Below are 17,049 nucleotides of genomic sequence, written 5' to 3'. Positions count from 1 at the left end.
ATCAATATCCAATAGACCAATCTGATTCATCCCCTTCCTTCTAGAATTTACATAAGTAAAGAACTCTTTGCTGTTTTTCTTTACATCCTTTGCCAAAGATTTCTTGTAAATCTGCCTTTGCCTGACTAACCACCTTTGTAACTTGGTTACAGACCAGCTTATATCTATCATAGGCTTCCGTGTCACCCATTAATTTATATGTATCCCATGCATTTTTCTTTTCTGCCACGTCTCATTAGTTCATCTGACATCCATTTAGGCCTAAACCTCAAACAATATTTCTTAGTTGGTATGAAAAGCCTAGTAACTTCAAAGATTAATTCTTTGAATGCTTCCCATTTTGAATTTGCTGTTGGTACCATCATCAGTTGGTCCCACTGTATAGAATTTAAATACTGTCTCAGACCTCCGTAGTGGCCTTTACGAAAGCAAAAACCCTTACCTTTACCTCTCATGGTAGCTACCTCTTTGAGTAAATCCCACTTCAGCACACTGTGATTACTGTCTAGTGGTTCTTTTATCTTCAGATTCTTAATGCATGAAGTATCACTATTGATAATCAGATCAAGAGTATTACTCCCTCTAGTTGCCTCCCGAACATGCTGATGTAGAAAACAATCATCCAATAAATCCACAAAAGCCTTGCTTGTGTGCGATCTATTTTGTTCTCCCTCTAAATTCACCATTTCAGCTTTTGATAACTTAAGCTATTAAAATAGAGCCATTTGAATGGCATTTTTGAGTCTCTCTCTTCTGAAATTTCTTCCAGCCATTATGTTTACTTCGTTTTGTGATAACTTTAAATTAGTAAGTAGACTTACTGTCTTCACTGTCATTTAAATTTTGCACTTCAGAAAATTTGTCACTCTTCTGTGTACTTTATTTATAGGCAGACTTTATTTTATTTCCTTAAAAAATTATGATTTTTGTTATTAAACTTTAAGTTGCCATATAGAGACATACCATCTCAGTTGGCTTTTTAAAGCTTTGTTTCCCCATTTAGTCAGTTGTCAAAAAAAATTTTGAAGAAATTGCTCAGTCACAATCGCCAAGCGATTGTAACTTAGCAATTTCTCTTTGTGCTTTCACTGTGACGTTTTGAAAGGTGAATTCTATGTTCTCTTTTATGTTCCTCTTGTTAAGAAATCCTTTTATTTAATAGTAGCTCTTGTATCAAAAGTACTGGTAGAGAGCAAGGAAGGAAAGTAGCCTTTCTTTATTTTTCATATCTAATAGTCTAACTCCTACTAATTTCACTTGGTCACTCCAGGCACTGCTCCTGCCTACCTGTGGCAGGAGCCGGTAACCTTGGCAGAAAAGTTCATCTGCCAGGGGCTGAAAGGAACCAACATGGAACAAAATATGTTTCCCTGCATTCTTAATAATGCATTCATTATCAGAACAGCCTCTTAGTAAGCTATCCCCCTATCTAATCCAAAAACACTTGGAAAGTATTGCAGGGTCTCCCAAGACGGTTAAGAGACTGCAATCAGGGGACTTACTTGTAGAAACTGTCAACCACAGGCATTCTGAAAAACTCTTAAAAGTGACAAACTTTGCTAAAATTCCAGTGAAGGAATTCCCCATGCAACCCTAAATACATCTAAGGGTGTTATATCTAGTTGGGACCTTTTGAATGTGACAGAAGAAGAAATTAAGGAAGAACTTCAGGAACAAAACGTAATTGCTGTCAAAAGAACTATGACTAAAAGGGACACTGTATAAAAAACACCTGATACTGAGTTCCATTAATCAGTGTTACTCTTGTTCTTCAGATGGGAAAGGCAGTGGACTTAAGTGAGTTTGACAAAGGCCAAATTGTAATGGCCAGACGACTGGGTCAGAGCATATCTGAAATGGAACGACTGGTGGGATGCTCACAGTCAGCCATGGTTAGTACCTACTGAAAGTGGTCCGAGGAGGGAAAATCCACGAACTGCTGGCGAGGTGTTGAATGACCATGGCTCATCGATGCTTGAAGTGAGCAAAGGCTCTCCCGGATGGTATGTGGCAACAGAAGGGCAACTGTGGTGCAACTCGCTGGTGATGGGAGTAATGTGTCACAACACACAGTACATTGAACCCTGCTGAAAATGGGCTACATAGCTGCAGGCCACTCCAAGTGCCCATGCTAACCATGGTTCACCAGTGACAGTGCCCTACAATGGGCACGCAAGCATCGAAACTGGACCTTTTAGTGATTGGAAGATGGTCGTCTGGTCCAATGAATCACATTTCCTGTTGCATCATATGGACGACCGGGTACGTGTGCATTGTTTACCTGGGGAAGTGATGACACCTGGATGCACTGTGGGACAAAAACAAGCCGGTGGTGGCGGTGTCATGCTTTGATTGATGTTCTGATGGGATACCCTGGGTCCAGTTATGCATATGCCTGGCACTCTGACATCTACCACCTACCTAAACATCATTGCTGACCAGGTACACCCTTTCATGGCAACGGTCTTCCCTTCTTGCGATGCCATCTTTCAGCAGGATAATGCGCCATCTCACACTGCCCAGATTGTTCGAGACTGGCTCACAGAACATGAGGAAGACTTCCAGGTATTGCTCTGACCTCCAAATTCCCCAGACATCAATCCCATCGAGCATCTGTGGTTTGTGTTGGAACAGCAACTCCGATCTGCGCTGCCTCAACCACGGACCTTACAGGAGTTAAAGGATCTGTTGGTTACATGTTGGTACCAGATACCACAAGACACATTTAGAAATCTTGTAGCATCCATGCCTCGCTGGGTACGAGCTGTTTTGGCTGCACGTGGAGGACCAACATCATATTAGGTAGGTGGTCATAATGTTTTGGCTCATCGGTGTATATACCTCAAAAAAATAACCTGCTTCTAGTAATCTTGAACCCACCCACACAATTAAGGTGCCCACAAAGATTAGCCACCAAACAGATGTCTAATCCTACAAATGTATTACACTCATCATTACTTTAAAAAATTAACACTTATCAGATGTATCCTTTTCCTTCACCAAATGATATATTATGATAGGTTTTCAAGCATGTTTGTTTTAAGGTTGTTCGAACTTGATCAAGTTAAACAATAATGAAATACCTAAATGTTTTTAGTTAAAAACAATGTTCTTATTAAGAGGCATGTGAGGAACTTACTAAGAAAGCATTTACATGTTTATTTTCCATTTATTTCAATGAATTGTAATGATACATATGCAGATTGGTAAATTCCAGGAGATGTGGGCCTCCCAGACAAGGTTTCTTGAAATTCAGGAGACGCCTATCTATATACATGAAATTCCAGAAGAGGTCGCAACCCTAACTGTTTAGCCTATGAAACAATTTGTATCTCACAATGGCAGCCGTTTGGTTCCTTTCATAAGTATCTCTAACTTTACGCCCTGCCATATTGGTTAATTAATTTTAATACATGTTATGAGCCTTTCATTATAGAGTTAACAATGGCAAGGAAGCAAGCTTATACAGCATCAGCCAAAAAAACTACCCCAACCTCATCTTTCCATCCCCTCTAGTAATATACCTAATTCTTCCTTAAATTTATTTAATTACCCATTTCCACAACACCAAATGGTAGCTTGTCCAATCACCCTTTTACAATTTAAGTTTATGTCCCCTTATGCACATTGTCTGAAAAAGAGTAAAGTTCAACATCAACATTTAGTTTACTTAATCCATTTAAAGCCTCAAACACTTCAGTCAGGTGTTCTTGCAGGTGGCTAGTTCCAATCATAATTTCCTAGTAAAAATGCCCTTTTTTATGTCCTTAATAATCTTGTTGCTCTTCTCTGCACCCGTTCCACCAGCTCCACCTTAAAATGAGGTTTCCAGATTTGTATGCAGTACTCAAGATGTTGCCTGACCATTGCCTCATACAACAGGACAACCACCTCTTATCCCTGCTGACTTTTTGATGATTTCATATGGTAGTGCTCACAATATTGTGAAAGATCACCTGAAAATGTCTTGAATCTGTGCCCAGTACATTCCACACAGTATGACTCCAAAACAAAAGCAAAGTGTAGACTTGTGCAAAGAAATGCTTGATTGTTTTGAAACACAGGGTCAAAACTTCTTAAATCAAATAGTGACTTGTGATGAAATTTGGATTTTTCACTATGATACAGAGACAAAACAACAGTCAAGTGAGCAGAAGCATTCTGATTTGCCAAGAACTAAAAAATTTTGAGCTTCTCATTCAGCTGACAAACAAATGGTTCTTGTGTTTTTTGACATAAAAGGCATTCTTGTTACACATTTTGTGCCTTGTGGAACAACTATGAATAAAGAAGCATACTCTGAGGTTCTCAGAGTCAAACTTTGCTGCACCATTCATGAGAAATGTCAAGAACTTTCCAGTGTGAAGTAGTTTTCCATCAAGACAATGCCAAGCTCCATACGGCTAATATTGTGCAGCCAGTGATCACTGCCATAGATGCTGAGGTTCTGCCACATCCCCCTTATTCACTGGACTTAGCCTCGTTTGATTTCTTACTGTTTCTACGTCTGAAGAAGGCTCTAAAAGGCAAGCATTCCGCATCCAACAACAATGCTTGCAGAGCCACAGTGGAAGCACTTCGCAGTCTTTCGAAAAATGTCTTACAAGAAGCATTTAATGCGTGGGTACAACAGTACTGAAAGTGTGTAAAATTCAAGGGAGTATTTTGAGAAGGAGAAATCCACAGAAGATTTACATGATGACAATTAAAATAAGATCTTGCACCAGTCCGTGAATTAAATGATCACCCCTCATAAGTACTAAAGGTGTGATTTTAATACTAAAGGTGAAATATTAACAAGTAAGAAATGTGTAATCAAATTAACAACTCTATGTAAATGAAATCACCATAATTTACCAGTTCTGCTGTCTGTAATGTCACTGAAGAAGTGGTACAGGAATTACCACAAAACATCTCAGAATAATTTGTAATTATTTAAGAAATTTAAGCCAGGTTATACTCCATGGAGGTTGAAATGCTCATTATTTTGCCAGTTTCCATTTCTTGTATAAGAAATACTGTTATTGTATAAAATTTTAATAAGTTATACTTTCAGAAATATGGTATAATATACATAATCAATTGTTACTTTGCACGCATTAATACACTGGTTTTTGTTTTTAATGTTTAACGTTTTTTGCAAATTAATAGGATTCAGCTTTAGTGCAGTTAAAAATTTGTCGATTCAGGTTGTACTAAGTTGAATTACATTACTAATTCCAAGGCTTTTTTTTTTATGAAAAACAAGAACCATTTTCTTTAATTTGAATGTTTTTTCTTTCTCACTGAGAGAAAAAAAAAACATATATAACTGTAAAAGTATGTAAATACACATTCTTGTTGTATAAGAAATGGGAGAGGGTGAAGGTGCTGCTTTACCATACCGAAGTGGATATGAGCATAATCATTGAAAAATGTGAAAACTTGGAGACTGAATTCTTTTGCTGCATCTTTAAAAACTTACGTTTTATTTCTCAAATGGAATCTTCCTAAAGAATCTTCCATGAATAACCCTGATATTTAAATATGAGGGTTATTCGTGTCATTCATAATTTTAATATGTTTAAATAAATACATTTTAGAGGACTCTGAAAATAATTCATTGTGCTAAATTTTTTTTTCAGAATTATTTCCCCACAAATGAGATTTATATAGTATTGCTAATAAAGAAAGTCTGCAGAGGACTGATAATAATTTCATTATAGTGAAATTTTCATTAAATAGATATTTGTTTTTTAATAATATTTTATTGTACTGTGATATTCTCCTAAACCAAATAAAGCTAGAAATTTAAAAGAAACATTGTGGTTTGCTGTTCTCAGTTGTGTGCCTGCAATTTGATAATGCTTGTCCTCACACCACTTATTCTTCTGTGAATCAGATACAGGAGTATGAGGTTTCACCCCCATCTTCCATATTAGCTGCACTTTTTGTTCCATGTGATTATAAACTTTTTTGATCATTGAAAGATGCAGTAATGTTCTCTTTAATGTCAGATGAAGTTAAAATTAAATACCATCTAGCATTATTGTAGTATTGGGTGAAATGTCAAATGTAATGGGGATTGCATGTCATTGAAGATTGACATGCATAGGTTTCTGGTTGTTTGTGAGAAAACTTTTAAACTTTTTGTGGTTTCATTTGAATGATCTTTGTATACATATGATACAATCTACTGATGTCATCTTTTTGAAGAACTCTGTAAAGTGCTTTTATAGAATCTCCCAAGAACCTATATCCTATGTTCTTTTTTAGGGAATACAGCATATAAGTTAACATTTTTTTTTTTTGTCATATTCATAGTAAATATTGCCTCTAACTTAAATAGAAAATATAGTTATTGGTTCTAAATCTTCCTTAATTATTCCATTTATGTTTTTCCTAGGTTGCAACCTAAAAATTTTTAACAATCAAGAGTTTGCTGCATTGCTTGCACAATCAGTGAGTCAAGGTTTTGAAGCAGTTTACCAGTTAACTCGTATGTGTACCATTAGAATGAGTTTTGTCAAGGGATGGGGAGCAGAATACAGGAGACAAACTGTTACATCAACACCTTGTTGGATTGAATTGCATCTGAATGGTCCATTGCAGTGGCTGGACAGAGTTCTTACACAAATGGGATCTCCCCGTATACCTTGTAGTTCTATGTCCTAAATAAATTTCTTTTCTTTTTAAATTAAGAGTCAACACATATTGGTGACTCTATAATATGTATATGATTAGTGATAGCTGAAAGCCAGTTGATCAATACCCAAAAATAATTGTTGAATTTTGTCGATAAGATAATTTTATCTTCATTTCTTTAGAATTTCATTTTCTCTTCTGTGTCACTTTGACACTTCTGTGTTAGAAATTAAACATATTGATATTTAAAAATATCAGGTTTTTAAAAAAAATTTGTACTTGATGGTGGTGTTTATTTTGAAATGATTTAAACAGCTATCACTTGTCATTTTAATGACTTTTTTAAACAACTTTATGCTTTTTTCAGTGGTGGAATAATACCATTACTGATCAGGGCTTTTTTTTTATTGTCCATTTCCATTTAAGAGGCCTGAGGTCATCAGAATGGGAAATTATAATTCTGCTCTGTGGGCAGTTGTGTGGAATTCAAGTAAAGCTTGAAAGTAAATGGATTACCATGCAAAATATTTACATTACATATTGTCTGTATGTAATACTTCTCACTTGTTTAACTTCACAGAATCTGAGATTTGTTTATTTTTACCTAAGCTTCTTTAATATTCTTGGCATTGCTGAATACTGTAAATTTTTGCTTTTGTGTTACAAGTGCTATTTTTATTTTAGAAATTTAGCAAATATAATCATTTCTGTATAGAGATATATTGTAAACAATGTTTAGAAAAGATTTAATTGTAAGTTAGCTAAAGCTTTAGAATCTTTAAGAGATTTTCTTGTTGATTCTTAGACAATTTTTAAAATTTAAGCATTTTATATATAGCTCGCTTTTATTACTTGTTAAATTTATTTTTCTCCCTTTTATTTTCTTCCTTCACTTAAATGAAAATTAAAAGAGAAAGCTTTATTGGATATGAAGAATATATTCTAATAGCTAATTTTATTGGAGGAGAAATAATATTTTGTGGTTTTTTTGTTGTTGTTGTTGATTTTCTTAGTATAGATTGTTGTCGATATCATGACTTTTCTGAGCATGCTTAAGCTTATTTTAAAATTATTTTGAAGCTTGGTAAAATGAGACTTTCAAAATGAAGTCTCATCCTTTTTTAATAATTTTGAGGAAAGTTTTTAAATAATTATTTTAATTACATCTAATAATGGTGTTAATTCATTTTTAAAATTATATAATTCCATATGAAATGGGGTGTTCAGTTTTTTCTAGCTTTTTTTTTTTTTTTTGTCACTAAATTTTTAAAAAAAATTTTAATTTATGTAAATTATATAAAGTAAATAATGTATTTAATTTTGCACATGGTATTCATTATTTGGAAGAAAAATTCAGTTTTGGTTTTGATTTATAATATGCATTTAATTAAGACCAAATTTAAAAGGATATAGCAGTCTTTGTGATGGTGAATATATTTTATAACATGACAGTTTGTGATAATCATTTTGATTAGAAATGGAGGAATCAGTAAGTGAGCTTATTTTAATTTATACAAAACTGTATTACTCAAGTTTAGTTATACTTTGATATGAAATGATTTTATTTTCTCTTTGATATAAATTTTGAACTGACAGCAGATTTTAAAATTTTTGAAAGTTAGCAATCTTTCCATTTATGACAATAATTAAGACTATTCCAAAATTGATTAATTGTTTAATATGTTAATAACCATAAAATGTATTTTTCAAGTCAGTTTTTCAAACCCTAAAGATGTGCTAATCCTCTTTTCAATATTTTTATTTTGATATATCTTACAAACAGATGTACATATATCGTTATGAGACAAGAATCACCTGCATCAGTTTCTTAATTTTATGTTTGAGGTCATATTTTTCCACTCTTCAAAGCAACTTAGTGAATCATATAAAAAATTTTCGTTATAAATCATTGCTCAAGTTCAGATGTATTTGCATGATAGTAGGGACATGTCACACATCTCACTCTGTGGAATGACATTTTCCGTAATGAACAGTTGAACTTCATATTTATAAAAGACTATTAACTAGGAAATTAAATTATAAAAAGCAAAATCATTCTTAATTTAATAATATTAATACAATATAATACTAAAATATAGTTTTTGATGCTATATTTTAGAGTTTAAATTTGTAAACAAAAAATATTTATCCTTATTTTAAGTATGGCAATTCACTTATTGATTAATCTGTCAGTTTAATTGGTTACCATTACATATTTAATATATCTAGAGCAGTGGCTATAGACCAGTGCAAGCATGTTGAATTATAATTGTAATATTGTAATAAAAAAGCTTTGCTAGCAAAACTTATTATTTTACTGCTCATAGTAGAAAATTTTGAAAATCCACTGGTCCATGATACATTTTGGATTTGAGAGCCACTGGTCTAAAATATTTATCAGAAAATTTAGTGGTGAATTGATAAGAAAATATAATTTTGTCCAATAGCTTTAAGACTTCCTCACCCGTAGAAATATATTGATTATTTTTCTTATTTTTATCAGTTTGCACATAATCCATTCAGATTTGGATTATATCTGTTGTGCCAAAATCTTGCAGGGCTTGAAAAAATGTGAAATTTTTCTCTATACTGTTTTTGAAGGTAAAGGGAAATACAAAGGAAGCTTTTGTTTAAAATACAACATTGCACTGTATAGAGTAAAATTTTTGTTATAAAAATGAGGTTATGATCCCTTTCTTGTTTACTGCGTGATGTGCATGCCCAGACATAGATCTTAACTTGGTTTATGTATTCAAAAATTAAATTTAAATTAAAAAAAAATAAAAATAAATGACAAATCCTGCAATTTTATGGTTATTCAAGAAAATTAGACAGGAACAGCAGAGTGGGGAGATTGGTGTATATGAAGGATTATATATACCGATAATAAATTGAGATGAAACAGGCCCTAAATAAGATTATGGGAAGAAAATTATAAAAAAGTAAATTTTTTTATGTATTTAATATATATTTTTAATTATCTCCTCCCAGTGTCTTATTAAAGAGTAATTTTTTAGACACTTAGAGCTTGTTTAATCTCATTTTATTGTTACAGTTTTTTGTGTCTGAGAAATACTCAGAGTTTATTTCTGAGTATATTCCATGGAGCAGATTCCCAGGGTTAGATCATGATTTGTTTGTGTCCTTAAGCTTTATGAATCATTCTTGGGTTTCAGCCTTTCAGATAGCTAGTCGACTTTCTATTGTTAATATTTTTGATTTTCTTAAGTAATTGTAAAATTGCAAAAATTGTCATTTATTTCTTACTTTAAATTGGTTCTTGAATCCATAAATCAGGTTGTGATCTATGTCTGAATTTCACCTTGCACATCGCCTTGAATACCACCTTGTGGCACTTTCATGGGTATCTACAATGCCCATGAAAGTTCCACAGAGTGTCTTACTTTATTTTTATAGCAAACCTTACTCTCTACAATACAATGTTATATTTTAAATTTAATATTTCCACTAGGTTTCTCCTCTCATATACACAATATATATACAGTATTGTTATGTTATTATTATCTTTGGGATGCTTAACCTGATGAGTCCTAGTTAAAATGCATATGAGCTATTTTACATACAGATACCATAAAAAAAAATTCATGCAAACTCTCATTAAATTGTGACTAAATTTAATATATGCTTTGAAATAGGTATATTCCAGAGACATTTCCTTGAAAACAAATAGGTCAGAAGAGTCTACAACTAATCATATTGAAAAAATACAATCATTATCATATTTAGTAGTCACACAGGCTCAAACTGTATGAGACACTGCTGCCAAATTGTTCAAATGTACACAAATACACATGAATCAGAGCTCATAAGCCTACCTGTCTATTGCTTTCTACTGTTTGCATTATCCTCATTTTACAACATCATTGACCTATGGAAAATAATGATTATTACAGGCAAAATACAAATAATATTAATGAAACAATATCACTGGTCAAAAATTTAACCATAGCTCATTGTTTCATATATCTAATAATTGATTGTCAGAAGCCAAAGAAAAAGAAAAAATGAGTGGATTTAAATGTTTTGAAGGTTAATATTAGAGATTTTTCTCTCTTTTTTTTTTTTTTTTTTTCCGATTTCATTTTAATTTTCTCCCAGAAGTATGCTTTTAATATTTTAAGCTCTTAACTCTGTTTAATGTGAAGAATAATTCCAGATGACAAGAATGTTCTTTTTTATTTTGTATTATTATGTTTATTCATTTGGCTCTGTGGAATTAAGGGACCAGAAAATTTTATAATAGGTTTCTCCATTTTAACAAACATATTTAAAGAATGCTTTTATTTCAAATTGTACCATTAAATGGAACTTGTTTTTCTATAAAATATGCATTATGTAATATTTGTATGTTAGGAAATCATTATGATAGTGGATCTATTTACATTTTTATAATTTTTATTTGTTGTTTTTTTAAGTGTATAAAATTTTGTATTATGCTGCTTTGCTTTAGAATGAATAGCTGTTAAGTTTTTAAAATAATTTTCATTTATTGACTTTTATTCACTAGGAAAAAATGACTCTTCAAATAAGTTTTCTTACCAGTTTGAGCAGTTTTGTTACTCAAACTGGAATTGTCTTCTACAGATTGTTTTGAATTTATATCTTCCATATAAATTTTGATGCATATTTATTGGCTTTTTGCCTCTTTCAGTTTTGCCTTACTAGAGTCAGTATCTTTTTGTGCCAAGCATTATTGAATTAACCACATTTTTTAAATGTATTAATATTGCTAAAATTTTAGGCTGTTTCCGGTTATGAAATTTCAGAAAAATAGAATTTCCTATTAGAATATATCCTAACTTATGAAAAATGTAATATGAATGTTCTTAAAGTGCTCTCTACGTATTGTAACTCATCATTGTGTATGGAGTGAACACTAAGGCAATGTGATATAGGAGAAGAATGTTGTGCCTTTACCTTTATAAAAGTAATGAGAATTAGCAAGATGCAGAAAATTCTACCATCAATTAAGATTTGCTACAAGTGCCAGTAATATGTGTAGTAAATTAAAGCAAGGCCTCTGTGCAGTGAAACTATACAGAGAGCTCATTCAAGAGCCTTCTATCTTTTGTGTTATTAAAACAAGTTAAATTTTAAATTTGGGTTTAGTAGTGATTTTCTTGAATGGTTCTAATTTATAAATGTCACAGTCATATTTCTTGTTGTAGATTTTTAACTATAACACCAAAGAAACTAGCACTCTCATGCTAATTGTAATAATATTTTTTTATTTACTATTCTTCTCTGAGTTTTGGGTTTATCTCTAGCCTTTACCAGATAAATCAGAAAAGAACAAATTTGCTTCTTGTATACACTTTCCTTTCATAATTCATGCTTATTGAGTCTTTATGGAGCAGACTGAAATAGTATGTTCTGTTGAAGATATGTAATGTCCTGTTGAAGTCAAAAGTGAATGGTTCATTACCAGTCATAATTATTCACATATAGCAAAATTTTCAAAATGAAAATGTTTGTTTGTGCAAAACTTATTGGAAAATTTTTGTTGGTCCCCTGCTCACTCCATCAGTTATTTCAGAGTTTCAGCCTACATAATATAATCAGCCAGTGAACTCATCCAGACATAGACAAATAAACATTTTCAAAATGAAAATGTTTGTTTACTCAAAACTTGAAAATGATTGTAATACGCCCGAGTGAAATTCATTTGTAAATTGCATGTGTTCTCTAGTCGGTTTGCCTATTTTTGCTGAATGAAAAAAAAAAAAAAAAAAAAAAAAAACAACATGGATTTCCAGGTGGGAATTGCTATCAGTTAGGCTGATACTTGACTAACTTGGCCACAGTATGAAAAAGGTCCATAAACGTTTCCCACATCACAGACAGGATTCAAATCCAGGACTTTTGCACATGGTGTGGAAGAATGGTGGTTATAACCACTGTGCTACCTACAAGAGTCAATATGCCAAATGGCAGAAACATGAGCTATAGTATGATAATGTAACTGAGCTAATAAATAAAGCACTAACTAAACTAAATTTGCATGGCATATGTAGCAAATTAAGGTTTTTAAAGTGTATTTTTAGGATTTAAAAAAAATTGTAATTTATAATACATTTAAGTTATAGTCTAAAAAACAGATTGTAAGAATGTGTAGAATAATCAGACTTTTTATATTATGGCATATAGAATAGTTTCGCATGACATTAGCAGAGATGGTACTCATTGGCCAAAACACTATTCTAAATGGTGAAGGAAATTTTTACACAGTAAAATCCCATTACACCAGCAGTTCCAAACCGGTAGTTTGCAGACCCCCTGGGGTTTGCAAAAGTGTTCCAGAGAGATCACACTAAAAATTCTGTAATGGTGCTGCTTAGATTTACATAGGTATATTTTGTAAACTACAAAATAGTTTAATATTAATTTATGTGGTTACGGTTCAAAATTTATATATAGTTGTGGTTTGGATCATGCACCCTTACATAGCAAGCATGTGTGATAGGATGTTAGTGGGAGGATTGGGTGTAAATGTGCCAATATGTATCCCACTGTTTGGCTGTGGTAAAAGGCTTATAAAAATTATAACTAATAATAAACAAAGATAAAATAAAATTAAATATAAAGTAAAGAATTGCTACCGAAAGAAATCATATCTCCCACAATTCCTTATAATTAGTTTTCTATCTTACAGTATATCGTGTTAAATAAATGTTTTCCATACTAAATTTTTTTTCATTCTCAAAGACCATTGTTATGTATAGGTACATAATAATAATTTTATATTATTCTGCAGTATCGCTTATAAAAATGTAGTACTGGAAATATTTTATAATAGATTCAGAACCATTATACGATGTCAGAGAATATAGGCTTAGTGAATCGCTATAAAAATATTATGTTGAAAGAAGTTCGCAAGTCAAAAAAGGTTAGGAACTTCTGCATTGCACCAAACTCGTTGGGGAAATAAAAATCATTTCATCGTGCTAAATTTTGTTTTTTTAATGAATATTACTGAAAATTATTTCAAATGAATCATTTTTATATATAAATTCTGTTGCTCTCTTCTAAGGTATATAATTAATGATTTATGTTTTTATTTTCCTCAATAATTAGTAAATAAATAAAATGACAAAATACGAGTACATTAAAAATAATTTTTTTTTCAGAGCATGTCATTTTGAAAGTATTTTTAAGAAATACCACACGTTCAGAAATATGGGATACATTAGACAACTTATTTTTTACATATTAATACATCAGTTTTGTTTTTAATATTTAATTTTTTCCCTAACGTTAATACGAAAATTCAGCTTTGTTGTAATCAAAAATGTGTGGGATACCACAGTGTTAAAGAAAATAGCAATCATTCAGAAGGGTGGAGAAATAATAAAAAAGGGTGTGATAGTAATTCTTTTACTGCATCTTTTAAAGTTTTAATTTTTTTTCTTCAAACAAATGTTTCCTTAGCATATTTACATTATTGATTACACACTGCCATCTATAATTTTCCAATAAAGTTTTTTTGCAAACATACATTTTTGGTATAGATGAACTTTGAGAATAATTCATTGTACTGAATTTTCATGATATTTCATTCAAACGAGTAAGGACCTAAAAATATTTTCTTTAACACAGTATTATTTGCAACAAGATTTTACTGTATAATATTCTTTTCTGGTTTTGGTAAAGGTTACAAAAATTGTAAAGGAAAATTGTAAAACATTATTACAAATTATGTCCAGTATTTTGAATTTTATATAAAGTAAGAATGGAATTTTTTCTTTCATTATTAAAATTTTCTTTCAAAATATTCATTGCATTTTCCTATAAATATGCATTGTTAGTGTTGAGCAGCTGTATTAATTGAAGTTAATGAAGTGTGTACTGCCTGTATTGTCCACATTAAAGCTATGGCTTTACATGCTCATATTATGTGATTAAGGTTTCAGCTTAAATATCTGAAGCCAATAATTAATTCATGAATGATGTGATTTTAAAACTGTTAGGTTGTTAAAATAATTTATACTACTTCAAATTACAATTAGTCTGTAATACAGTCTCTATACCCTTATGGAAATTGTCATTGATAAATCCCATTGTATCTATCATACTTTTTTGTCCTGTCCAGTACACATTTGTGTATAACTGTTTAATGTATGTTTGCTATTTTAGTAGTTTTCCATCAATATATCATCTTGGTTGTGTATATAACGGGTTGCAACAGTAATCTTGTGTTTCACAATTTATATGAGTTTTAAGTGAGGCTAATACCCAAAATTTTAATTAACGATCTTAATCTAGATTATCAACTAATTCTTAAATCTGCTTTTCAGTTGGCATACTGTGATACAGTGCATTACATTCTGCGAGTTAATTTAGCATAAACATTTCTGTTAAGGAAAGGCAATATGTGTACAATCTTTTATAGCTGAGATATTGGCTAGGTGTATCGTATCACATGAACAAGACTGAGAAGCACTGACCTAAATGGTAACAGTGTTTTACAGGTATAACAAGTTTGGAACCCCTTTTTGTGTGAGAGTAGTAAAACAAGCCGTGTATTGTTTGCTAAGCTTTATCTATAATGCTACCTGATAAGTGAATACTGCTTTACATTTTGTTTAATTACAAAATATAATTATTTCTCATACAGCATGCAGAAATGTTAGGGATATCAGCAGTTCTATGCAATACACATGAATAAAAAGGAAAGGGAAGAATGTAAATCACTAAGTGTTCCTTTGGCAGCATAAACATCACAAGTTAAATATTATAAAAATTCTTGCTACAAGAGACAGCATATAAAAATTTTAATAAAAGAACAAGTAGCAACTAAATACATAAAATTTATAAAATAAAATATACAGATAAAACTAAAAAAAATAGCAAAAAAAACTATTAAAATACAGTACATATACAGTATCTTTCAGAAACAGTGTTCCTTCATTGACTTAAAAGAATGGCATGGCATATATCACTTAACTAGAAGGGCAGACAAGAGACAAGAGTGTGGATCATGTGCATCTTGGAGGGGGGGGAGGAATAAGATAGGAAGCAATCATTGGTAGACTTCAAGCGAGCACAGCTTCATTAATCAAAATGGTGGTACTGCATATGCTCCCTCAGGCCATGTTGGAAAGAGGAGATAACCACTATTTTAATTAATGATTGGACTCACCACACATATATGGAGTGCTTCTAACCATGCCCAATGATGGAAATTATGGGGGTAGTCTAAAATTGTAATATCAGACTGAGGATTGAGGGTGATGTGCTGCTCATACCAATGACGTTCCACGATATTAGAACATGCAAAGTTGGCATCAGCAGTAGAGGCCAACTTTGCCCCCCCCCTCCCATGCTTCAGACATGATCAACAAGCCTCCTACCAGACTTATCAATGTCACAAACCCCAAAATCTAAACATTTAATTTGATAAAGAGAACCAGTTTGTAATAAAAAGGAATATCAGACTTTACTTTAGTAATTATAGATTGCAACCAGTATGGTAATTGTGCAAAACTTGGGCAAGGCAGTCTGAAATGCAGATGGTGGGAGATGTAGAAAAAAAATTTATTGGAGCAAGATGCATGACTAGAGGTAAAATACTTGCAGATGATTCAAATTTAACCAAAAACCCAAGGGGAATAACCTGCATTTGGCTGAGTTTGACCAATTCTGGCAACCTCAACAGCCCTTTAGGTGCCCTGGGGATGTGCTGACTTGTAAGTGACAAATTAACTTGCACTTCTCACGCCAGTAGCATTCTACTGTCATGAGACATTATTGGCATGATCAGTATATCAATCTCAAGTCCCACTCTAATATTGAGATTTCAGACTGTTCCCATTATTTCTGCCATTGCTCATGGTTAGAAGCAGCACTCCATACGTTTGAGAAAGGTCCATTATTAATCAAAATGGTGGTCCACTTACCAGTCCTGGACCAAGGTATTTTTGTGCTCCAGGCAGAAAGATTTTTCAGCACCCCCTTTATTAAGGAGATATATATTTTTTTCATGATTTGTAAAATTGGTGCCCCTTAATGAGTGGCACCCAGGGCAAGGGCCTTGCTAGCCTGTGCTTTAATCCGGCACTGCCACCTACACACCTATTATGGAGTCAGTAATCTTATGTTGTGATGAGTGATTTCTTATGACTCGGCCATTACATGACATTAGGCTCCCTTAGAGTCTAACAAATGACTCCCTTTATTTATTTACAGCATTATTTTTTTTTCTCTAGCTGCACATGATCCATACCAGTTTGTGTCTAGATGCACATTTGGTGTACATGTGTCTATCGTATGTGATTGTATGCAATGCCATTCTTCTGAGCTGATGAAGGAACATTCCATTCCAGTAGCTATGTATATTGTAGTGCTTTTATACTATTTTTTCTTAATTTTATCTATTTTAACTTATTTATTGTTTTATCTGTATTA

At 32.2% G+C, this 17,049-nt stretch overlaps 1 protein-coding gene across 2 annotated transcripts in view; it reads left to right on the top strand.

The window, feature by feature from the left end:
- The window catches only part of LOC150075180 (SMAD family member 3-like), a 160,748-nt gene extending 154,094 nt beyond the window's left edge, over positions 1-6,654 (top strand). For both annotated transcript variants that reach the window (XM_090388892.1, XM_090388893.1), the window contains one exon: positions 6,386-6,654. In XM_090388892.1, the coding sequence (XP_090245018.1) occupies positions 6,386-6,654 (269 nt within the window). The remainder of the gene's footprint in view (positions 1-6,385) is intronic.
- The last annotated feature ends 10,395 nt before the right edge of the window (positions 6,655-17,049 follow it).

Source organism: Mastigoproctus giganteus, chromosome 14 (assembly GCF_048544385.1).
Source record: "Mastigoproctus giganteus isolate SK-2022 chromosome 14, ASM4854438v1, whole genome shotgun sequence".
Taxonomy (NCBI): Eukaryota; Metazoa; Arthropoda; class Arachnida; order Uropygi; family Thelyphonidae; genus Mastigoproctus; species Mastigoproctus giganteus.
This window is presented reverse-complemented; position numbering and strand designations above follow the sequence as displayed.